At 39.3% G+C, this 24817-nt stretch overlaps 1 protein-coding gene and 1 pseudogene across 1 annotated transcript; both read right to left on the bottom strand.

Moving 5' to 3' along the window:
* Window positions 1-474: 474 nt before the first annotated feature.
* On the bottom strand, window positions 475-1710 carry LOC145781285 (uncharacterized; annotated as a pseudogene).
* Window positions 1711-20397: 18687 nt separating this feature from the next.
* Window positions 20398-21852, bottom strand: LOC145781284 (uncharacterized). Its single transcript, XM_082593060.1, has 2 exons — window positions 21828-21852; window positions 20398-21734 (listed from the first exon to the last, which is right to left on the bottom strand). Exons 1-2 carry the CDS (start codon window positions 21850-21852, stop codon window positions 20398-20400), a joined length of 1362 nt encoding a protein of 453 aa, XP_082449186.1.
* Between the last annotated feature and the right edge of the window lie 2965 nt (window positions 21853-24817).

The raw sequence follows: 24817 nt of genomic DNA, 5'->3' as shown, positions 1-24817 counted from the left end.
CGGTCACTGCTGCCGATATAAACAATTAACATAGGCCTATTATGCCGGCGCATGAAATGAAAACTTTGTGGTTAATATTATCGTTCGTTGTTATTAATGTGTGGTTACGCGCCGGGCTCAAGATCACGCGGCGCAAGTTCGACTCTCGAGGTGTGCGCTTAAGCAACGCACTTCAGGACTGCTCTCCATTCAGCGGCACCTAGTAAATGGCATAATTTCCCGGCAACAACCTTCAACAATTGAAAAACTTCACTCCGCCAACCTCGGAAGTCGGCCCTGCGTCAAGAGCCTCTACGAGTATGCAAAACTACCAGGAACGTGGCCTACGATATAACACGGCCGGATATCGTGCCGCGAAGAGAAAAAATTAGAGGGGTAACTTTTCTGCACAAAGTTGCATATACTAACAGCTTTACAATGATTAACAGACAAAATATTTTACATTTCTGAACAATTTATGGACATAATGATGCGTTAAAAAGCATTCAACATAAAATTGTAATCATACGCTGATATGCTTGGTTCAATTGCTAATCTGGTCAGCCAAAACTTGAAAATTCGATGTGGCAAAGTATCACAGCTACCGTCATTGTCACTTTCGCTTTCATCTTCTTCTTCAGAACTTGATGGTACTTCAATGACCTTGCGTTTCTTGCCTCTCTGACTACTGGTACTTCCAGATCCTGTTCCAGATGGCATCTTCGTCATTTCTTTCTGTGCAGTTATGTCTTCAGACATATATGCCTTCCCTGCTGCTACTTTGGGGCCACGTTTTTGACGTGTTGTTGCTGGTGGAGACAGGTGCTCCTTCAACATATTTGCCACAACTTTTCCCAGGGCCTCTTGGACTGTCTCAGTTGGATTGTTGTTTGTATCAGGGAGACGCTTAAGCACCTGCTGCTCATCCTGAGGTACTAGACCGCAAGCCTTGAATCCAGCTGCAAGGTTTTCCTTTTTCTCCTCCATCTGGTTACACAGTCATTTCAAAAGCGATGGAAACACAGTCTTTGGTATGCTGCCCCTCACTCTGCTCTCTTTTCTCCAGTCCTCCAGTATCATTCTCCACATCTTCTTTACTGGCCAAAATACGGCAACATCCAGTGGTTGAAGTAGATGGGTTGCATTGGGTACTAAATTGATAAACTTAATATCATTTTCTTCACAATCAGCTATCACCTGTGTACTGAAATGTGATGCCAAATTATCCCCAATAAGCACTTTCTTCCCAGGCTTCTCCTTTACATGGTCCAGAAACAACTTGAACCACTCCTCAAACGTAGTGGAATCAAACCAACCACTAACTGAGTGATTGTATAAAGCACCAGGTGGGCCACCTTCCGTCCAACCAGCAGAGATTCCTTGATTTATACACGACCATCGGAGGGAGATACTCTCCCACTGCATTTCCACAAAACATCATGCTCACGGTTTGCTTGGAGTGTGATGTCTTTCCACTCTTCGAAGTCCTCTTCTCACAATGCACTGTTTAGCCCCTGGATTGTCTGTTACATTGGTTTCATCATAATTGTACACGTTTTAGGGCTCTACCCCATTCAGTTCCTCATAAATGTTTTTGAAATATTCTTTCACGATAGTTGAACTAATTTCAGCACGGCTTGGCTTCACATTGTCAGCAAGTCGTTGTGTAAGATGTTGACGTTCCTTAAATTTTTTTTAGCCAGTCCCAACCAGGCAGGTTTTCCCGGAAGATTTTTATGGTTTTACCTTGTCGATTAACATCTTGTACAAGGTAACGAATGTCAGAAGACGATAATAGAAATTTCCAATCAGTTAGGTGGTTGATGACTTTTACGAGTGCTGTCTCTTCAGCAGCCAATAACACTGATTATCCACCTGGTTTTCCTGCATGTTTCACTGTTGGACGTGTCTTGTTCCAAACCGTTCCATATGGTATTTTGAACTGCTTCGATGCAGCATGAATGGTCAATCGTCCATTCTGCACCTGCCGCACAACATTTTCTAGGTCTACTTGAGTATATGCAGTTTGATAACCCTTCGACCCAGCTTTCCGTTTGTAGACTCGTGGCATAATTGTTACAGTATAGTAGTATCAAACTTAATCAGTATCTACAAAGACAACACAAAATACAAATTTACTATCATAAAAACACAACTATACAGAATTTTGGACACCATTGCTCAATTTTGACGTTCAGTGTGACTTTGATAACCAATGTCAAAGTCACACTGACTGTCAAAAGTCACACTGACTGTCAAAAGTCACCCCGATTAACGGTATTCCAAATATTGCTTAAGCTACAAACGTATTTTATAATTAATATAGTACAATTACAGTATAAGCACATAAACTATCTAAACCAAGGCTGTAGCTATATTGACAAAAATGAGGCACTTGACTTCCACAGAAAAATTTTAATGTGCATGATTATGTCTGTTCAATCTTGTGACATTTGACAAATATATACTGGTTATAACCAAGTGGTTTTTGGAATATCAGCCAAAATTTCCTCTAGTTTGGTTGCTTCTGGGCTTTGTACAAGGATATTTTTCAAAAATTCGACATCAAATTACTAAATGTTAATAAAAGGATTTTTGAAAAAAATGTAAACTATTTACCGGTAATTGCTGCTCTCGATCCTGACTACGGCCTAGATCACATCACAAAACTGAACAATCTAATGACTAATAATGTAATACCTACCCATTATTGCAGATGCAGATTATAACATAGAGCATAACTTAGTACTGCAGCACAATATACGTCTACCCTGTGGTGTCATCACTGCACTAAAACCTTAACCTGTTAGGCACTATTGCTAAGTAATATTTTCTGTGCAAAAAGTTATCGCTATATTATTGTTTATCTTCAAGCATTAACAAGCTGCTCCAATCAGCAATTCAAATTAGATTAGATATGGCTCAATAGCATTGCCAGATAAGGAATTCTGCCCTAATTTGAGAAAAGTTCAAAGCTGTTGAAAACAAAACTTGTATTTTGGAAATTTTTTTAGTCCTGGGCAAAGATCCTTAACTTAACCCATCCTAACTTTAATCCTAACTCTGGCAAAACCTGATTGTGACCATGGCAATATGTGGGTAAAAATAGCCACTCCGAATTACATTTGCTGTTTTGTCAGCAAAATTGATACTGCTTGCTACAGCAAAGGTTTTAACAAGACCAAAGATGTTAAAATGGTGTTAGATTACTGGTGCTACCTAGTGCCTACTCTTGCAACAGATACCATTTTAAAAGCTTTGGTTTTATAGGAGCTGTTCTGCAACAGCAACACTTTACATTTAGGCTACAGTTTAGTAACTTCAGAGAATGAAATTAAATGGTGAAAATTGAACTGACAGTGTTGCCAGACGCAAAGCGTTACCCCTCTAATTTTTTCTCTTCGCGGCACGATATCCGGCCGTGTTATATCGTAGGCCACGCCAGGAATAACCAATCAAGGCTTTGTCAGTCCGAGGATAAAGATTCAAAGCCAACCAAATCAACCATGTTATATTTAAAAAGGTGTGTCCTTTGCCAGAAATAAATCACGACTCGGCCATCCTGTTACAGACACAAACGAATTGTTAGCCTCGATGACGATCTCTTGCACCATCCGGGAATCTCATTTGTTTCATGGGGCTTAGCCAAATACTGAGCGTTCTGGCCAATCGGACAAAATGCTTTTTAAATCTTCATCTCGCTGACAATGCAAAAATTAAACAAGTTTAAAAAAATTTGCTATTTCGAAATATTCGCACAAAAGCATGTGAGGCTGCTTGAGGCACAAAAAAAGCATCTTATCAATTGAAGCCATTATGTTCCTGTTTTTTTTCGTTTGCATAGCGTATTTTGCTTCCAGGTACGCGCCCATATTTTGACCAGATTACCACCATACGGTGGTAACGATCTGAAACAATGCCACTTAAATTATGAAGCAGTGTTTAAAACTCCATCATCGACATCTGGCAACACTTTATGGCTACAACAAAAATCGACAACGATGTCGTATGTCACGCATGGTTGCGGTTACCTTTTCGGGCAGTGCAATACGTAAAAGTGTCTACCACAGACATCTTATAATAAGATGTCTATGGTGTCTACCCATTAGTTGACCACCGTCATTCTGGCAGAATAATTTTTCCGCTTTCCGCCTAAAAAGCGTCATCCGTGAATAAGTGCGAGGTATACAATGCGACCCGAGGTACTTTCGACAAATCTCAAATAAAACTATAATCCGCAACATATGCCACTTAAATTTTACATGCATCGGATTCAGTATTGAATTACCTTTCCAGGGGTGCGCACCAATAGGTGGGCTTTTGGTAGGAACTCCCAGCAGAACGGTTCAAAGATGGAAGATATATTTACGATAGACATTAAAATAATACGATTTTTGCATATTTGACACCTCTCCAATAAACCTCAAATAAAACTATAATCCGCAACATATGCCACTTAAATTTTGCATGCATCGGATTCAGTATTGAATTACCTTTCCAGTGGTGTGCACCAATTTTTGCATAATTGACACCTCTCCAATAAACCTCAAATAAAACTATAATCCGCAACATATGCCACTTAAATTTTACATGCATCGGTATCAGTATTGAATTACCTTTCCAGGGGTGTGCACCAATAGGTGGGCATTTGGTAGGTCCTCCCAGAAAAACGGTTCAAATATGGAGGATATGTGAAGAAAGGCGTTCTTCCCGGCTATCAGCACAAGGCTGATTACTCACTAGCACAGCGAGCTGCAGTGACGCTTCGCTAACCAGAACGGTGTAGCTTCCACGCCAGCCATTGAGACCTCCAATTAAACGTTTAAGTTATTTTGGCAGCCGATTGTAGCATCGAATAGACAGCGATAGACACGTGTTTCGCCCATGAGGCTGGGCTCATCAGTATCGCACCGTATTCTTGCCACTTGAGTAATCGACCGCCGCTTTACCAGTCAGTTTAACTCTTATCTTTGTGGAAAGAAAGAGCCAACAAAACCAGCAGGTGCCAGGGGTAGGTCAATGTGAAGAAAGGCGTTCTTCCCGGCTATCAGCACAAGGCTGATTACTCACTAGCACAGCGAGCTGCAGTGACGCTTCGCTAACCAGAACGGTGTAGCTTCCACGCCAGCCATTGAGACCTCCAATTAAACGTTTAAGTTATTTTGGCAGCCGTGGCAAGTGGCAAGTGCGCAAGTGGCAAGTGGCAAGTGGCAAGAATACGGTGCGATACTGATGAGCCCAGCCTCATGGGCGAAACACGTGTCTATCGCTGTCTATTCGATGCTACAATCGGCTGCCAAAATAACTTAAACGTTTAATTGGAGGTCTCAATGGCTGGCGTGGAAGCTACACCGTTCTGGTTAGCGAAGCGTCACTGCAGCTCGCTGTGCTAGTGAGTAATCAGCCTTCTGCTGATAGCCGGGAAGAACGCCTTTCTTCACATTGACCTACCCCTGGCACCTGCCGGTTTTGTTGGCTCTTTCTTTCCACAAAGATAAGAGTTAAACTGACTGGTAAAGCGGCGGTCGATTACTCAAGTGGCAAGAATACGGTGCGATACTGATGAGCCCAGCCTCATGGGAGAAACTCGTGATTAAAGTAAAATTAGTATAGTAAAAGGAGATATATATGTATGATCTTTGTGTTTTGTCTAGTTTAGCCTAGGATAGTAAATATATAGAAGTGAAGAGAGTAGCCTACGTCAGCTGGATCAGTGGACTCTGCCTTAGGCTCCACTGATCTAGAGTGTTTACTTATATTTTGCTTTTTTTTCCTTTTTGAGGCAATCAGCTGGCTTCTTTTCCCTGAGGCTTTCTGCTGATTTCTTCAAAAAGGAAAAACTTTTATTTTGTTGTTGTGAAAAGGAAAGAAACGCCTTAAGCGGTTTCTTTCGAAAAGGTTGGCAGTTTTTTTGTAACTAATTAGAGCGCCAGCAGCGTTCTCACTGCCAACGTGGCAAAACCTGCAAGTGCTAGTTTATAATACTACAAACTGTTTAACTTTTGCTTTAAAAATTTTAACAAATACTCGTACACACAATTGTGATCTGAGAATTAAAGCAGTAGGCTATAGTAGCACGAAACAATGATACCAAGCGAGCCATACAACTTCCAAAGAAGACTGATAGTGAAAGCTGAATGCCAAGGTTGGCTGAGCATAGACAATTTTATTAGCTTCTTCATGGAAGATGGCTTTCTAAGAAAATATTCTAAAGGACTTGAAGGAGTGCGCACGTTGAACCTAAAAGAACACCAATTTGTGATTACACACACTAAAGAGGAAAAAGAAAACCTGGAACAACTAGCAAAAGACCACAAAACTCCCACTGCTTACCAATTCCAAGGAACTACAATAACAATCACAGCGTGGAAGCCAAAACCACCCTGTGACATTATCACACTGTATCCAGTTCCAGTAGAGTGGCCGGTAGAACTTTCAAGAGACATTGCGAACGACTGTAAGTGGGGAAAACCCGAAAAAATCTTCTTTGGGAGATTTAAAAAGTTCCCAAACATAAAAAACGAATATGTTCATATCCACCTGAGGGATATAAACCTGGAAAACATCCCAGACAAAATCAAAGTACACGGTATATGGATATATATAACAAAGCCAGGAGAGGAGCATCTCCCCCTGTGTAGAATATGTAAAAAGCGAGGTCATTGGGCAGCAGATTGCGCCCAGTGCGATATATGCAAAAAGAAGGGGCACACAACCCAACAATGCCGAACGACACAAAAAATGAACAATACACCCCAACGTCATCTTTGTCGCTTCTGCAAAGGACTGGGCCACCTCGATGCAACATGTCCCATGAGAATATTGTGTGGGTATTGCCAACACCGAGGACATCAAGGTACGGAATGCACAAAACGTGCCCTCCTAACTCAACAAAGAAACGCCGAAACAGAAAGTGGTACTACAAGCCCTAACACAGAAGGACTATCCTCAGATAGAGAGTCCACTGACATAGCATCAAACCCATGGGAAAAGAAAAGCACACGAAGGAAGAAAAAGAAAAAGAAAACAACACACAATCAACAAAGACATCCGATATCTAAAACAAGAAATGCAGCTGAAAGTCACCATTCACCAACATCCACCTACATCAGACCTAATAAGCGACCTCTTGAAGATAGTCCGCCCTTAGAAAACAAGACCCAAAAAATAGATCCAAACTACTCAAAAAACTCATCCTCCGATTCAGAACAAAGCATAATGCCTCTGATGATTGACACATCATCCCAGAATCAGACAGATGAAAACCCTCTCACGCCATCAGAAAACGATGAAAAATCTACCCTTGAACCAAACAAAGAAGAAGAGCTGCCAAGAGACAACGAAAATACTTACTAACTATAATATTTAAAACGAATTTTTATTGAATCCTTTTATCGCCTAAAAACCGAAAAAAACAAAAGGTAATAATAATCATAGTGTTAAATAGCCTATAATATAGCCTAATGTGATTGTGCATCATACTTTTGACACCTAGTGAAATGCTTTCTGAGGCAGAGAGTCAAACTTGTCACATGCAAGTTAAAAAGCTTAAAATTTGCTCAATCAATATAAATGGAATTTCCAAAAAATTTACCAACATTATAAAATTCTTTAAGCTTCATAGACTCTCTGCCTTAGCTATTCAGGAAACTCATCGACTTTTACCTAAACAATTAGAAAATTGGGAAAAATTTTATAACATAAAACTTTTCTCAAACATATTCCCTGATTCTCCAAGCTTTCGTGCAGGAACTATGATAATACTAAAAAATGAAATATATCAAAAGGGTCAACCCAGACATACTATTTTAAAGAACAACCACCTTCACCAACTACATATCAATATTAATGGTGAAAATATGCATATCATCAATGCATACTTTCCACAAAATCATAAAGACAAAACATCACTATCAGAAATACTATCCATAAACTTACAAAAATGGAATGATGACAAAATAATACTACTTGGTGACTTTAACCTGATCACAGACCCTCTAGATACTGCAAACCCTCAATCCTTCTCAAACACCTACGACAAAAAGACACTTAAAACACTAGTAAATAATTTTCAACTAATAGACATATTTCGATACAAACATCCACACAAAGCAATCTATACATATTCACACCCAAAAGCAAAAACAAGAATAGATAGAATATATATAAACAACAATACCTTGAAGCACTTTGAAAACATTACACATCACACAAATTTGTACTCAGACCATAATAATGCACCAACCTTATCATTAAGCCATCACACACACATAAAATGGGATCAACACACATATAAAGTAAATAACTCCATCTTTCAACATCAACATGTAATATCCGAAATAGAAACAACATGGACCAATTGGACAATAAGAAAACCAAACTTTCAAAATACTCTTGAATGGTGGGATAAAGGAAAAGAAATACTTAAAAATAAGCTGATAGAGCTCTCACAGCAACTTGCAACGATGCAACGAGAAGCATATGACACAGCAAACCAACAACTCCAGATCTTAAACTCTAAGATTGAAGACGAATTTCATCCAAATCTAGTATCTGATCGAGCAAAATTTACCGATGTTATTGAACAATTTCACAATAACACGCAAAGAGGAGCACAAATTCGCTGTAAAATACCTCAAAACGATTCAGAGAAAACAAGCAAAGGATTCTTTCAGCTTGAAACGAAAAGAGGTAAAAACAATACTATCACCGAACTACATACAGAGGACAATAAAGTTGTAACCAACAAAAATGACATCTTAACAGAAACACACAATTTTTACCATAAGTTATGGGGAATTGATGGAAAAATTGATCCAACTGAACAAGATGAATATCTAAACATTTTGAACCACACCACAATACATGCAGATGAAGCACAAGAAAATGAAAGACTAATAACAAAAGATGAAATTAAGATCGCAATTGATACATTAAATAAAAATTCAGCCCCCGGCTCGGATGGCCTCAGCGCAATCTTTTATCAAAAATGTTGGCACATTTTGAAATATGATTTGCTTGAAATGTATACTAACTGTTTTCTAAAAAACACTATGACAGTAACGATGAGAGAAGCCATAGTTAAACTTTTTCACAAAAAAGGAGATAAATCATCGCTGAAAAATTGGAGACCAATCTCATTATTGAACACGGATTACAAAATTTTAAGCAAAATCCTAGCCAATAGAATCACCCCCTTAATGAAAACACTGATTCAACCCAACCAAAAATGTGGTCTACCGAACAGACGAATTGAACACGCTACAATGAATATTCAAGCAGCCATCGAAGCAGCAAAACTAAAAAACAGAAAATTATATATAATGGTAACAGACTTTGAAAAAGCGTTTGACAGAGTGGAACATCTTTTTCTGTACAAAATACTGCAAAAAATTGGATTTAAGCCAGTGATGATTTCATACTTAACTCTTATATACTCAAACATCTCTAGTCGAGTTGAAATGAATGGAGCACTAACAAAAAAAATCGACATTAGGCGAGGCATCCGACAAGGATGCCCTCTGAGCATGCTCTTTTTTATAATATGCGCCGATGTACTCACACGCCGCATAGAGAGCAATGCATCAATAAAAGGCTTCTCCATAAATAAAAAAGCAGTAAAAATCGAACAATACGCAGACGACACAACGTTTATCACAAATAACCTTAATTCTATTACTGAAATACTTAAAGAATTAAAACTTTACCAACAAATGTCAGGACAAAAAATTAACGAAAACAAAACACAAATGCTTGTATCACAACCTGAGTTACAAAGTGAAGTACAGCAACATTACCCACATATTCAAATTCAAAATGAAATAAAAATCCTTGGAATCTGGCTAGGAAACAACAACAAAAAACTAGACACTCTTAACTGGGAAAAAGTGATAAAACAAACTGAAACGACTGCCAACATTCATAAATTTCGACCACTCTCCCTTCTAGGAAAAATCACCATAATAAATACTCTCCTCGTGCCTATATCTCTTCACATGGGAAGGGTTCTTTACCCACAAAAAAAGCATATCCAATCCTTAAACAAAATCTTATACAATTTTCTATGGTATCCATCTCCAATTGAGCAATTAAGCAGAACAAAAATCATTGCAGAAGTTAAAAACGGAGGATTAAGAATGATTGACATAGAAACAAAATTTCAAACCAGTAGAGCTGACAGAATTAGACACCTGTCCACACTCGATAAAGCTACAGAACTATGGCATGAGTGGACAAAGTACAATCTAAACTATAAAATAAGGCACATCAACCAAAAATTATATAACCTAAGTGAACCACACTCTGATTGCCCAAATTCGTTTTATTCTGATATTTTCCGCACTTTTCTCCAACTCCGAAAACACAATCTTGACTGGACTGATATATCATATAATACAATATACACAACCCTAAAAACACAAAAAGAAACTAAAACTGAAATTAAGAGCCAAAACAATGAACCAATAGGCTGGTCAGAAACGTTCCTTATGAAGAAAAATATCAAACCATACTTTTCAAACTCTGACATATCGATCTGCTATCGAATAGCACATTCAGCTTTTAAATGGGGCGATTTTTACAAACAATCTAACTCATGGCGTTGCAGCCAGAACAAAATTACTCAGTGCAAATTTTGCAAAATGGCTGTCGACAATATAAAACACCTGTTAACTGAATGTACCTTCACGAAATCAATTTGGAAAAAAATAGAAAAGCTATATCATTCAATAACAAAACAAAAGATTAAGCTTACAACTGATATAATCCTATACAACCATTTTCCAAGCAGACAGGCAGACAACCTACTGATTCTGCTGATCCTAAATACAGTTAAGAGTACCATAATTAAAAAGAAAATTTCACTAGACATTGGAGATAAATATATGTGGGACAACAAAAAATTTACCAAAACAACCCTCTGGGTTATTAAAACAAAAATTAAAGAATATCTTCAAAATGACACCTCTGTAATACTGACGCCCCTTACAAACTCCCCACACTGTAGCATAAGTCGAACATGACAACCAAGAACCCACTGTTCTCGAAAGAACTCTGCTATTAATTGTTATCATTTGCAGTGTATGTACCTGACTTGTGAATTTTATGAAATGCGCCATAGTAAATGATACTTATTCACACATACCATCTGCATGTAGCATCATTGCACTACAAGAGAGCAATGAGGCAACATGCAGATCCTTCTTCGTTTATGCAATTGCATGCATTACATTATATTCCTACTTATTGATTTGGTTATTTTTGGCTACAAATGTGCGTTGTGGGACGCACAGTAACATAGACACTTTTATTGTGACTGGTAATGTGTTACCTACCTGCCTGCGCAATGCATCTGATTTAATGTCGAACACAACAACGCCTTTTGGCATATGCATGATAAGAATATCTTTTGGGCTACTATTGTATGAACGTACTTGTTAGATGACCGTTATTGTGGAGATAAAACACTAGCCTCAAACATAAAAGTGATATCATAGCTACAATGAATTTCCAAATCTATCGCATGCCTTTGATCTCTTATTACAGGTATAACTTATACTGTGCAACAGATTGGTATCAGTGATATGATTGCATTCACCAATTGCCTCTTTTGTATTGTTTACTGTACAACTGTTTTTACTTTTCAATAATAAAAAAAAAAAAAAAAAACCAGCCTCATGGGCGAAACACGTGTCTATCGCTGTCTATTCGATGCTACAATCGGCTGCCAAAATAACTTATATGGAGGATATATTAACTATAATCAAGAGAATAATACAATTTTTGCATGATTGAGAGCCCTCCAATAAAGCTCAAATAAAATTATAATCCGCAACATATGCAACTTAAATTTTACATGCATCGGTTTCAGTATTGAATTACCTTTCCAGGGGTGTGCACCAATAGGTGGGCATTTGGTAGGAACTCCCAGCAGAACGGTTCAAAGATGGAGGATAAATTGACGATAATCAAGGGAATAATGCAATTTTTGCATAATTGACACCTCTCTAATAAAGCTCAAATAAAATTATAATCCGCAACATATGCCACTTAAATTTTACATGCATCGGATTTAGTATTGAATTACCTTTCCAGTGGTGTGCACCAATAGGTGGGCATTTGGTAGAAACTCCCAGCAGAACGGTCCGAAGATGGAGGATATATTAACAATAATCAAGAGAATAATGCAATTTTTGCAATTTATTGGAGGGCTCTTAATTATGCAAAAATTGTATTATTCTCTTGATTATAGTTAATATATCCTCCATCTTTGAACCGTTCTGTTGGGAGTTCCTACCAAATGCCCACCTATTGGTGCACACCCCTGGAAAGGTTATTCAATACTGAATCCGATGCATGTAAAATTTAAGTGGCATATGTTGCGGATTATAGTTTTATTTGAGCTTTATTAGAGAGGTGTCAATTATGCAAAAATTGCATTATTCTCTTGATTATCGTCAATATATCCTCCATCTTTGAACCGTTCTGCTGAGAGTTCCTACCAAATGCCCACCTATTGGTGCACACCCCTGGAAAGGTAATTCAATACTGAATCCGATGCATGTAAAATTTAAGTGGCATATGTTGCGGATTATAGTTTTATTTGAGGTTTATTGGAGAGGTGTCAATTATGCAAAAATCGTATTATTTTAATGTCTATCGTAAATATATCCTCCATCTTTGAACCGTTCTGCTGGGAGTTCCTAGCAAATGCCCACCTATTGGTGCACACCCCTGGAAAGATAATTCAATACTGAATCCGATGCATGTAAAATTTAAGTGGCATATGTTGCGAATTATAATTTTATTTGAGGTTTATTAGAGAGGTGTCAATTATGCAAAAATCGTATTATTCTCTTGATTATAGTTAATATATCCTCCATATTTGAACCGTTATGCTGGGAGTTCCTACCAAATACCAACCTATTGGTGCACACCCCTGGAAAGGGAATTCAATACTGAATCCGATGCATGTAAAATTTAAGTGGCATATGTTGCGGATTATAGTTTTATTTGAGGTTTATTGGAAGGCTCTCTATTATGCAAAAATTGTATTATTCTCTTGATTATAGTCAATATATCCTCCATCTTTGAACCGTTCTGCTGGGAGTTCCTATTAAATGCCCACCTATTGGTGCACTCCCCTGGAAAGGTAATTCAATACTGAATCCGATGCATGTAAAATTTAAGTGGCATATGTTGCGGATTATAGTTTTATTTGAGGTTTATTGGAGAGGTGTCAATTATGCAAAAGTCGTATTATTTTAAAGTCTATCGTAAATATATCCTCCATCTTTGAACCGTTATGCTGAGAGTTCCTACCAAATGCCCACCTATTGGTGCACACCCCTGGAAAGGTAATTCAATACTGAATCCGATGCATGTAAAATTTAAGTGGCATATGTTGCGGATTATAGTTTTATTTGAGCTTTATTAGAGAGGTGTCAATTATGCAAAAATTGCATTATTCTCTTGATTATCGTCAATATATCCTCCATATTTGAACCGTTCTGCTGGGAGTTCCTACCAAATGCCCACCTATTGGTGCACACCACTGGAAAGGGAATTCAATACTGAATCCGATGCATGTAAAATTTAAGTGACATATGTTGCGGATTATAGCTTTATTTGAGGTTTATTGGAGAGGTGTCAATTATGCAAAAATCGTATTATTTTAATGTCTATCGTAAATATATCCTCCATCTTTGAACCGTTGTGCTGGGAGTTCCTACCAAATGCCCACCTATTGATGCGCACCCCTGGAAAGGTAATTCAATACTGAATCCGATGCATGTAAAATTTAAGTGGCATATGTTGCGGATTATAGTTTTATTTGAGTTTTATTAGAGAGGTGTCAATTATGCAAAAATTGCATTATTCTCTTGATTATAGTTAATATATCCTCCATCTTTGAACCGTTCTGCTGGGAGTTCCTACCAAATGCCCACCTATTGGTGCACACCCCTGGAAAGGTAATTCAATACTGAATCCGATGCATGTAAAATTTAAGTAGCATATGTTGCGGAATATAGTTTTATTTGAGGTTTATTGGAGGGCTTTCAGTTATGCAAAAATTGCATTATTCTCTTGATTATAGTTAATATATCCTTCATATTTGAACCGTTCTGCTGGGAGTTCCTACCAAATGCCCACCTATTGGTGCACACCCCTGGAAAGGTAATTCAATACTGAATCCGATGCATGTAAAATTTAAGTGGCATATGTTGCGGATTATAGTTTTATTTGAGCTTTATTAGAGAGGTGTCAATTATGCAAAAATTGCATTATTCTCTTGATTATCGTCAATATATCCTCCATTTTTGAACCGTTTTGCTGAGAGTTCCTACCAAATGCCCACCTATTGGTGCACACCCCTGGAAAGGGAATTCAATACTGAATCCGATGCATGTAAAATTTAAGTGGCATATGTTGCGGATTATAGTTTTATTTGAGATTTGTCGAAAGTACCTCGGGTCGCATTGTATGCCTCGCACTTATTCACGGATGACTTTTTTGGTGGAAAGCGGAAAAATTGTTCTGCCAGAATGAGGGTGGTCATTAGTTGACATGTGCATTGTGGAAACTTGAAAAATAAAAGCGCTTTATAGAAATAATAATAGTGTTGCTTTTCGTAATACATTGCAATTACTTAATAATACAATGAAGAAAACGAGATAATATCGATTTTCATTTTTTCCTGTAAGTAGCCTATACCAGAAAGAGAGCATTGGTTTGTGAAACTTTATTACTTGTGGACATGGGCGCCGATCGCTCTCTAAGATTGGTGGGGACATTTACTAGGAAAAGTATGAAAGAAAGGGGAGACGAGCGAAGCGACTTGAAAGATCGGGGTCTGTTCAAAAATCAAACGTATACAGTAGATAGGCTACAAGTCTAATGCGATGTATTTTAATTGTCAGTGTCAGCATTGGACAGCAAAAGTCCAAACACTGCAACTCGGCAACAAGTCTCCAGCGAATTAAAAACGAAGTCCTTGGAGAGGCAATGAAGGTTGATCAACTTAAAAACTTTTTTGTGCACATGGCAGACCATTGTATGATTTGGCCGTTTCTGTGTCATGGTAGATCGTAACAAATTTTTGATACGTCTCAAAATTGAAAATGACCGTTCAGCTGAACACGAGCTGGCTGGTGTTTTGAGCAAAAGTTCCACTTGCGGAAACATTTGCCGAACAGCGGATGGCATCTTCTTGAATATCATTCGAAAATCTTGTGCAAGGGACTCTCTGTCAAAGAACTCAGGATAATCGTCTACCAAATGTGATTGTAGCTTTCCACTAAAGAGTGATTCTTGTAGAATTTTGTAGTGCTCAAGATCGGTCGACTTGAGATAGTCAGTAAGATTTTTCTGCGAGCTGTCAATGACTGCAAAATACTCTGACCGATCGATCGTCTATGGTGTTTGAAGTTTAGGAGGTTGACCATGGCCATGTCCATACTGAAGACGATTTGGAACGTGACAAGTCTTTTAAAAATTGGTTAGGGTAAGAGTTTTTTCAATTAAAAAAAAAGCTGCCTGCCAGCCTTCCAACTACTGATTTGGCCTATATACAGTTTTTTGCCAAATTGGGAAAAGACGTTTCAGCAGCTCTTAACCTCAATGTAATAATAACTGAAAAAAAAGCTTTTTTCTCATACAAAAGTAACACAAGCTAAACTTATTGCACCACATGCTTGTACGACTCTTTCTAAGCAATTCTAAAACTCTGCACTGTGTGGCCCTGACGTAACCAAAACAAATACAATTTGCGAGTTACACCAGGGTTTCTCCGCCTAATAAAAATTTCTACTACGGTTGGGGCTTCCTCGCATAAAACAAAAATGTTGTCCCCTCCTTCCAATATATTTTAAATGTCTGACTGATACAATTGAATATCTGAAAATGAGAATGGCCCAAGTCCAAGTGATATTATTTCGAGAAAATCAAAAAAAACTTCACAATTTTTTTTTTGTTAAAGATATCAAAGCCTGGTTAATGTGGGTAGTTACTCATGGGAATAGACAACAAAAAAGCTGTGTTGTGTGTTACTGTGCGTTATAGTTTATGCGGTGCGGATCGTCAAACTCACTGGATTTGGACCCTTCTTATTCAGGACCTCACAAATTTGTAATGCACTGCGCTTTGCTTGGATATATTGATAGATAGTACCTTGCCCACTGGCGTAGTAACCCCCTGCAATACCTGCAGTTGCAGGGGGGCCCACACCTAAAGAGCCCCACGTTTAAAGGCCCCCTCTCGAAGTTGAAGACCTTTTTTTGTTTTGAAAAACAACTTTTTTGGGACAAAAAAACGGAGCGTTTCTTAGCTGAAGATGCAGTGACAAAAGCCACGCGGGGGGAGGCGCTCTCGCTAGGTACGCCACTGACCTTGCCCCATTGTCATATCAAAATACATTCATCATGAAAGAAATCTGAGACTTTTGTTATGTACAGTAAAAGCAGTTTTTCAGTTCATTGCGTAAGATAAAAGCAGTTTGTTTAAAAAGTAACTCTTTAGTTTTCGTAGTCTGAGTTTTGTGCATCAAAGAATGCATCTTCCGTTGTAACGAGTTGGTCTATCATATCTCTTGTTTCTTGGCGCAAGTATTTTTTCAGTTTGATAACATCTTGCTTCTTCGCAGCCTTAGTCGGTACTTAGCTAGTATAGCACTGATTTGCTTCTAAGGTAGGAAGAGCGTTAGGCTTATAGATCCAAAATTTAGTTCGAACGAGTCCCATCATATTCTTTGAAACGTCAATTTATGAAAGAATGGCCTAAGAATAAGAATGTATATGGCCTAAGAATGTAAGATATAAAAAAATTTATTATGAAAGAATGGCCGAAGTACTGGACTTGGGCCATTCTGCTAATCATACAAATTTATTTGTCTTCGATAACACGTTTCAAAGCGTGGATTTGGATCTTTCATTTGCTCATAAGGTAGCGCTAGGCGTTAGTATTGCGATGGTGGGCATAACTCATTTTGCCAAAAATGTGGACTTGGGCCCTTCTGATTTTCAGGTATTCAATTGTGACATTCGGTTAATATTTTCCCTTTTACGTTCCAAAAATAATGTAAAAAGATGGTGGGGACATGTAAAAAGATGGTGGGGACATGTCCCCACTGTCCTATAGGGATCGGCGCCCATGCTTGTGGAAGCTGACTTGGTGACCTCATAAGGTCTTTCACTTCCTTCCTCTCTCACTTCTATGGTATTGTACCAATGCATTTGTCGTGATAATTTGAGAAAAAAATAACCCAGTGATTCACCTTTCATGAAGGTGAATCTTGAAAAAACAAAAGTGATGGTGAGTGGAGCAGAAGGAACAGTTGTTGAGAGCAAAGTAGATCCCTGTGGAATATGTGGCAAGAAAGTGATGAGAAATTCAATGCAATGCAAGGAATGTGGAAAGTGGGTATTATACATGCAAGATGTGCTAATGTCAAGAGAGCCGCAACAAGATTGGCGAAGTGTTTTGTTTGTGGGAAATGCAATAAAGGAAGGAATGAAGTGGAAGGCCATGATGATGAGTTCTGCCATGGCATCGAAACAGTGACAGACTTCTGTTATCTGGGTGATCGGATAAATGGAAGTGGTGGATGTGAAGCAGCGGTGACAACAAGGGCAAGATTGGGCTGGGCAAAGTTCAGGGAATGTGGGGAAATGTTGTATGGCAGAAAATTTTCACTAAGGATGAAAGGAAAAGTATATCGGAGCTGTGTGCGGCCTGCAATGATATATGGTAGCGAGACATGGGTATTGAGAGAGAGTGAACTGGCAATCCTGAGAAGAACGGAAAGGTCAATGGTGAGAGCAATGTGTGGGGTGAAAACGAGAAAGGAAAAAAGGACTGAAGAATTGTTGGATATGCTAGAGATGAGAGAGACCATAGACCAACTGGCAAGGGCAAATGGAGTAAGATGGTATGGACATTAGAGTGCGGCTGATGCCCCGACCTGAAGCAAAACACCCTAACTTTTTTTTATAGGTGACACTTGGTACAAAAACAATATTTCTGAAGTTTAAGACCAATCTATTAATGTTTAGGGGGTCCAGATTTGAATTGAAAATTAAGAAATTTGGTGCTTAATCGCCATAATCGGGTAGTTTTACAGTGCTACATAATCCTTCATTTATCATGGCAAATTCTGTATTTAAAGTCATCTAGGCTCCACAGTTGCAATGTTTGACACAGTATTATTATGTTCCATACTATTTTTTAACAAGTAGGGTTTAGTAAGCAGACAACCAAACACTATTTTGAGAAGTAATGTGGCAACCTATTGCAAAATATACTTGATGTAATTGCTGGAAAATACAAGTATTAAGCAGTAGAACATAGTCTGTGCATTAACCAGTACAACACACAACTTTTATTAAATGTGAGTGACTGAAATCTTCCTGGTCACTACTTGTCAGCTTTACCTTGTGAATCGCTAAAAGTGAAAGCATGCCTCTGTGATGTCATAATACCTTCAAAATGACTTACCACTATTTAGCTCAGTCAAATACCTCCAGTTTCAGTCTCGTAAGTGCAGATCATTTCTAAGGCATTATTCCCAGGTTCAGAATAAGGTTAAATGTAAGGAGTCGTTACATAGCACTTCTCCTATATCAAGACAAGGCTCCTAACCATTTTAATTGTGACAACATAAGAATGGTGAATTACCTTAGACATTTAGTATGCTATGTGGTGAAACATTCATAGAATCGTATTTATCAATTGCAGATCAGAATCAATACGTGTAGTTTGTATTCAGTTGGTAGGCTATTTAATCGAAAAAAGTTTGCTTCTTCTTCTCTCGTGTTGTCGCTATATGTCAGGGCATCCGTTGGTTAGCCACTGCCTGGTGTTGTCATCGATGGAAATTAGGCCTTCCATACCATGGGGTGGTCTGTATAGCCGGCAATCCTTGATAATGTGGGCTGCCGTCTGCATTTCGCCACACTCACAAGCAGCACTCTCTGCCAAGCCCCAGCGCAACATGTCTGCACCATAGCGTCCAACACCAGTGAGCAAACGGTTACGCCTTGATGAGGCAAGTCTAGAGAGGCCATGTCCCAGCTGGTTTTCGGACGGGGATTTGAATACTTGGCGAAGTGGGGACGTGCTGCTTGACCATTGTTCACACCACGCCGCGTGGCACCACTGTTTGCTAGGGCTTCCACCAGAGGCTGCCAGAAGGTCTTGTGCAGCGCGTACAAATGGCTTTCTTGATTTTAGCCGCTGCTTTGGTGGATATCTCAGCGTGGTTGTGTGTAGCGGATGGCCAGGGTTTAGGGCTTTACGGCTCAGGGAAAGAACAGCACGTTGGCGCCGTAGTGCAGCTGGCTCAATGCTTGCAAGGACAGGCAAACAGTCAGTTGGAGTTGGGCGGAGGCAACCTGTGACAGTTCGCAGGCAGTTGTTGATTGGTACATCGACAAGGTCAGTATGGGCACTTCTGCACCAAGTAGCAGCACAGTATTCAGCAGGGGCGTAGACTAAGGCTAAACCACTTGTTCTCAGCACTGAGGGGCTAGCACCCCACCTTGTACCAGCAAGACGTTTCATGAGAGCAGTGCGAGCTGTCACTTTTCCGCGTAAGTGTTCTAGGTGTTTGCGGTATGTCAGGGACCGATCAAGTCGAACTCCAAGGTATGTGGGTGTGGCTTCGAAAGGAAGTGTTCGGCCGTTATTTTTGATGTTAATTTTCCTGTTTGACTCTCTATTACATAGGTGGAAGACAGAAGTCACGGTCTTCGCTTCACTCAGCTTGAGGCGCCATTGGTGCAGATAGGAAGATAAAATGTCCATATCCTTAGTCAAGGTGTTCTGCACTGTTTCCCATTTGCGGTGAGAATAAAGAATAGCCAGGTCATCTGCGTATGCGTATTTATTGGAGGAAGTATTTGGAATGTCATAAATGTAGATGTTGAACAACATTGGGGAGAGAACAGATCCCTGCGGAACTCCATTTCTTAAACGTCTCTGTCGGCTTTTCTTTCCGTCGCTGGTTTTAAGGATGAAGCTGCAGTTGGAGATGAGTTCTACAATAAACTAAACCATGTGTCTATCTGGGATTATCTGCAGCAGTTTGTAAGTGAGACCTCTGTGCCAAACAGTATCATATGCCGCAGTAAGGTCAAGGAAGACCGCTCCCGACTTCAAGTTGGCCTCAAACCCATCTTCGATGTTTTGTGTCAGCAAGGTTACTTGGTCGACTGTTGATCTTCCTCTCCTAAACCCCGCCTGTTCTTGTGGGAGTTTGGGGTCAATAACGGGTTCCATTCGTCGGTGTAAGACGCGCTCCAGTAGTTTGAATGGCACGCACAATAGGGAGATGGGGCGATAGCTCTTTGGGTCAGTTACCGGTTTGTTTGGTTTTGGGACTGCAACAATCAATGCTTTCCGCCAGAGTTTAGGGATCTTTAGGGTTCACATGCAATGAGAATAAAAATTTCGTAGCCAATTAATCATTTCCTTTCCTAAGTTTTGTATGAATTCGGGGTGAATCAGGTCTGGTCCTGGGGCCTTCCCTGCTTTCAGTAACTTTATGGCTTCATTCATTTCTTCAGTCGAAAAGTCTTCAGTTAGTTCATTGTTGCGCGTGTCATCCTTCCACATTTCTGATGTGAGGCTTGAGAGTCTGCGTTGAAATTTGCGGTCTATTTGTTGGTGTCGTCCATTTTCCACAACCTGCGATGCAATGGCATTAGGTGTTACAGGACATTTCGAACAAGTTCTGGAACTTCTTCCAGTCAGGCGATTGACCGTGTTCCATGCCTTACGGCTGGAGTGGGTAAAGTCTATACCTTCGACTGTCTCAATCCATCGCTCCTGACGTTTGGTGTTGAGGTGCTGCATCAGGCTTTCAGACCTTTCTTGGAAGTCTTCAGGTGTTTCGGAGTCATTCAGGTCTTCGTACATACTTTGACACATTTCGTCCCAGCATGGTATGTATTCCTTGCGTTGGCCACGGGGAATTGCCTGTTTAGCTGCATGACGAAGCAGATCTGTGAAGGCTGTGTAGGAGGTATTGACATCTGCATTATTGGGTGGGGGTAGGGTATGAACTAGTTTACTCGTGATTTCAGAGAATTGCTTCCATCTAGCCTTCCTAAAGTTCCAGCGTCTGACTGGGTTGGTTGGTGGCGGTTGCACAATGGATGCAGGAAAGATTATAGAGGGTCTGTGCTGAGATTTGGGAAATTTTTCTATGATTTTACGATCTGGGATGGATTCGCCTTGGAGTACTCCTGCAAAAGCAAGGTCAGGGTTGGTTCCTGTGTTCCAGCGTCCGGATAGAAAACTATCTGGTTCCCGAGGATTATATAAAAGGGAAAGATCGTTTTTGGAAGCCCATTCGTTTAAAGTTTCACCATCAGTGTTGTTGTTGCAATAACCCCAATCAGTGTGACAGCAATTAAAATCCCCTGCATATATGCAGGGTGCAGGAAATGGTGGTAGTGATGTCGAAAGAAGTCTACTTGGAGGAGGTTTGTAGACATTTACAACAATCGTATCCTGTATTCGTACTGCAATCCATTCAAGATCACCGTCTGCTGTGGAAGTTGTCTCTAGTATCCAGTGAAGGTCTTTTTTAACGAACGTTGCTATTCCATGCTTATTGCTGAGGGTGCAGGCAGCAAGATCAAAGTGTGGAATTTTAAGCTTCTCCGGGGTCAAGCAATGGGTTTCCTGAATGAGAATCACCGCTGCATCGTTGTTGTGGGCAAGCTGTGTGATGATGTCTAGTTTAGCGTTGGTGATGCCTTCAACATTTAGTTGCAGAATGGTCACTCCTTGACCTACAACAGCTGGTGCTGTTCGCCCTGACAAGGGCGCTGTGCTTGGTCTGGGGGTACCATTCTGATGATTGTTCTTCCGCATGTTGACTTTTATAGCGACAGTTGTAGCAAGTTTAGTTTCCCAAAGTAGGTACTTGCGGGGACGACCACGTGGAGGTACTTGCTTTCGTCCCCTAGTTTGCTAGTTTATGTCTAAATAAAAGTTTGCTAGGCTATGTCTTCTCATGCACAACATGACCCTCGGTATGTTCTACTCGCTACGGTTCCCACAAAAGCAGATCAAGATATCAAACGTAGCAAGTTACCAACATACAAGTAAGTGATTTTCAAATTAATTCAAACAAGGTTATCAGGAAAGCAGGTAATTACAGTACAGTTGAGCAAGTTTTTACATTTTACTTGTGAGCTAACATTTCTTCAGTTGCAAAGCAAAAAATGTCAGAAAAAATAATTTCTGTTTACAAACAAGAATTTCAAATAAAGATTAAGAGAGACAAAGGCAAACCACTAAAAATATACAGGAATTTCAGAAAAAGCTTAGCGAAACCTTTCTTTTCTGGCCACGCAATGTCATGGTAAAAAATAGTAATGAAGAAGACATGCTATCCCTTATCAGTATATAAGCAACCAGGAAGCAAGTATGGCTGGAAATGATAGTGTTAGAAGCAAAAGTTAAAAAGATCAGTACCAGGCGATAACAGCAAGATAGACGAGTAGCAAAGGAGGAGGCCCGAGTTAATGACATAAATAATGCTATTGATTTAGAAGCTGAGGATGACGTGGACAACGAGCCATGCACATCTTCATTGATTTGTGAGATAGAGGAAAAACGTTCTCATGAAAGAAGATCAAATACAGGAACAGCCATCTTCATTCCTCCTGACATAATGAAATTTCCAGGATTAGTCTCTGCAGCAATCAGAAACAGCATTACACCAACTGCCTTATCTGTTACTCTCCATTCTGTGGTTCAAGCCTGTTCTGGAGATGCTTCGTAGCTAAATCTCCACCTATCTCAGTCACACAGATACAGAGTTGAAACAGCGCAACATATTTCAGAAAAAATTCTCTCCGTGTGGTCACCACCTGCTGTTGGTGCTTTACATTGGGATGGAAAACGTCTGGAGACTTTAACAAGCAAGATGAAAGGATCCGAGTTTTGATATCTGGCATCGGTGGCATTAAATTGTTGGGTGTTCGGGTGTTCCAATAATCCCAACCCATTCAACAGAAACAGCTGGAGCACTTGGGTCCAAAGTTATGATGCAGTTGCTTAAAGATTGGCATTGCAAAGATTTTGTTACATCTCTTGTTTTTGACACAACAAGCTGTAATACAGGGCATAAAACTGGTGCTTGTATACAACTTCAAGAAGACATAGCTAGGTTGCCCCTTACTTTAGGCTGCGTGTAGGCACCATGTGGGTGAAGTAATTCTTTTTAAGGTGAAAACCTGTGGTGAAATGATATGTAATTATGTATCATAGAGTACTAAAACAAAAATGTTGGAATGTCACTTCGTAATATCTAAATTTTACCTAAAAAGCAACAAAGGAGTGCTTACATTAAATTTATTATGGCTAAAGCCTACACAGCGCTGTGGTAAATGGCATTAAAAGTATAAAACACTGATTTATGGTATGTTTTCAACAGGGTATTCATTCAAAGAATTTGCAATCCGAAGACACCATTTTTGAAGTTTGTTTGCCCTAATTCTGCAAAAATTTCAGAAATTCCGTTACACAAAGTATTCAATATTACCCCTAAATTGACACACTGGTTCTAAGTGAAACCTAAGTTGCTGTTTACAGCATAAAAACTATAACTTGCAAGGATTTACAAAAATTAGCTGGTATCACATGAACATATAAAAATCACTCAAATTTTTTAAAGCATAAATCACTCAATTTAATGTCAAAATTGAAATTTGGTAAAATCGATAATCCTATAAAAGTTTGATTGCAATCTGGACCCCCTAGACCTTATTCAATTTTGCTGAAACTTCATATTTAAGCTTTGTACACCAAGCCTCACTTCCAAAAAAAAGTTAGGGTTGCTACGATCAAGTTTTAAATTTTACGGGGCGTCAGCCGCACCCTAATGGACATGTGATAAGGAGGGAGGAAGGAAGTTTTCTTAGAAAGGCACTAGATCTAAAGGTGGATGGGAAGAGGAAACGCGGTCGTCCAAGAAGAACGTGGAAACAACAAGTGAAGGATGAGTTTAAAAAAGTCGGACTGAAGGAGGAAGATGCAAGGGACAGGGTGAAATGGAGAAAAGGGATTAAGACAATTGCTGCGCGGAAACAATCGGCCACCCCCACTAGTGGGGAACAAACCGACGATGGATTATGATGATGATGATTGATTACACATTGTGGCCTATATGCAAAATAGAAAGAAAATTGAACAAGTCTATTAGGTTGCATTCAGATAAACCTAGGTGTATAATGTATATATTATTAACAATCATTTTGTTTCACATCCACCATCCACTGTGATAAATAGAGTTATGTACCAAACAACTTACAGTCATAGTCACCTTCTCCTAATCCTGTTTGTCATTTTGCTGTTAACTATTTATGGCCAAAAAGCTGTGCAGTTAGTAATCGAAGTGGCTATTTTTACCCACTTGTAGCCATGGTTACAATCAGGTGTTGCCAGAGTTAGGATTAAAGTTAGGAAGGTTAAGGTAAAGGTTAGAGTTAGGAATACGGTTAAGGTTTTGATCTTTGCCCACGACTTAAAATTTTTTTGAAAATACAAGTTTGGGTCATTCCATTATAATTGAACAAGTGAAGGCAACCCGCCCCTCTTGGATTTTTTTTGTTTCTAAATATGTTGATGTGCATGAAATTCTGAATGCAACAAAAAAAAAATTATGAAAATTGATCAACCGGTTCACTAGATATGCCATTTTGAAATTTGTTGATCACTTGGTGGCGCTGATGAGTTCACAAACATAAAAATGTCATTTGTTGCGCCCCCTGATGATAGAGAGGTGATCAAACATTCGATTTCACTACTTTTAAGGGTGAGGATTCCAAAA

Source organism: Aplidium turbinatum, chromosome 12, assembly GCF_918807975.1.
Source record: "Aplidium turbinatum chromosome 12, kaAplTurb1.1, whole genome shotgun sequence".
Lineage (NCBI taxonomy): Eukaryota > Metazoa > Chordata > Ascidiacea > Aplousobranchia > Polyclinidae > Aplidium > Aplidium turbinatum.
This window is presented reverse-complemented; position numbering and strand designations above follow the sequence as displayed.

Excerpts from the sequence above, each read along its gene's own strand:
- LOC145781284 (XM_082593060.1), bottom strand. The coding sequence starts at position 21,852 with ATGCGGAAGAACAATCATCAGAATG. Across the intron at positions 21,735-21,827 it reads GAAGAACAATCATCAGAATG|GCATCACCAACGCTAAACTA; the intron begins GTACCCCCAGAC and ends TAAATGTTGAAG.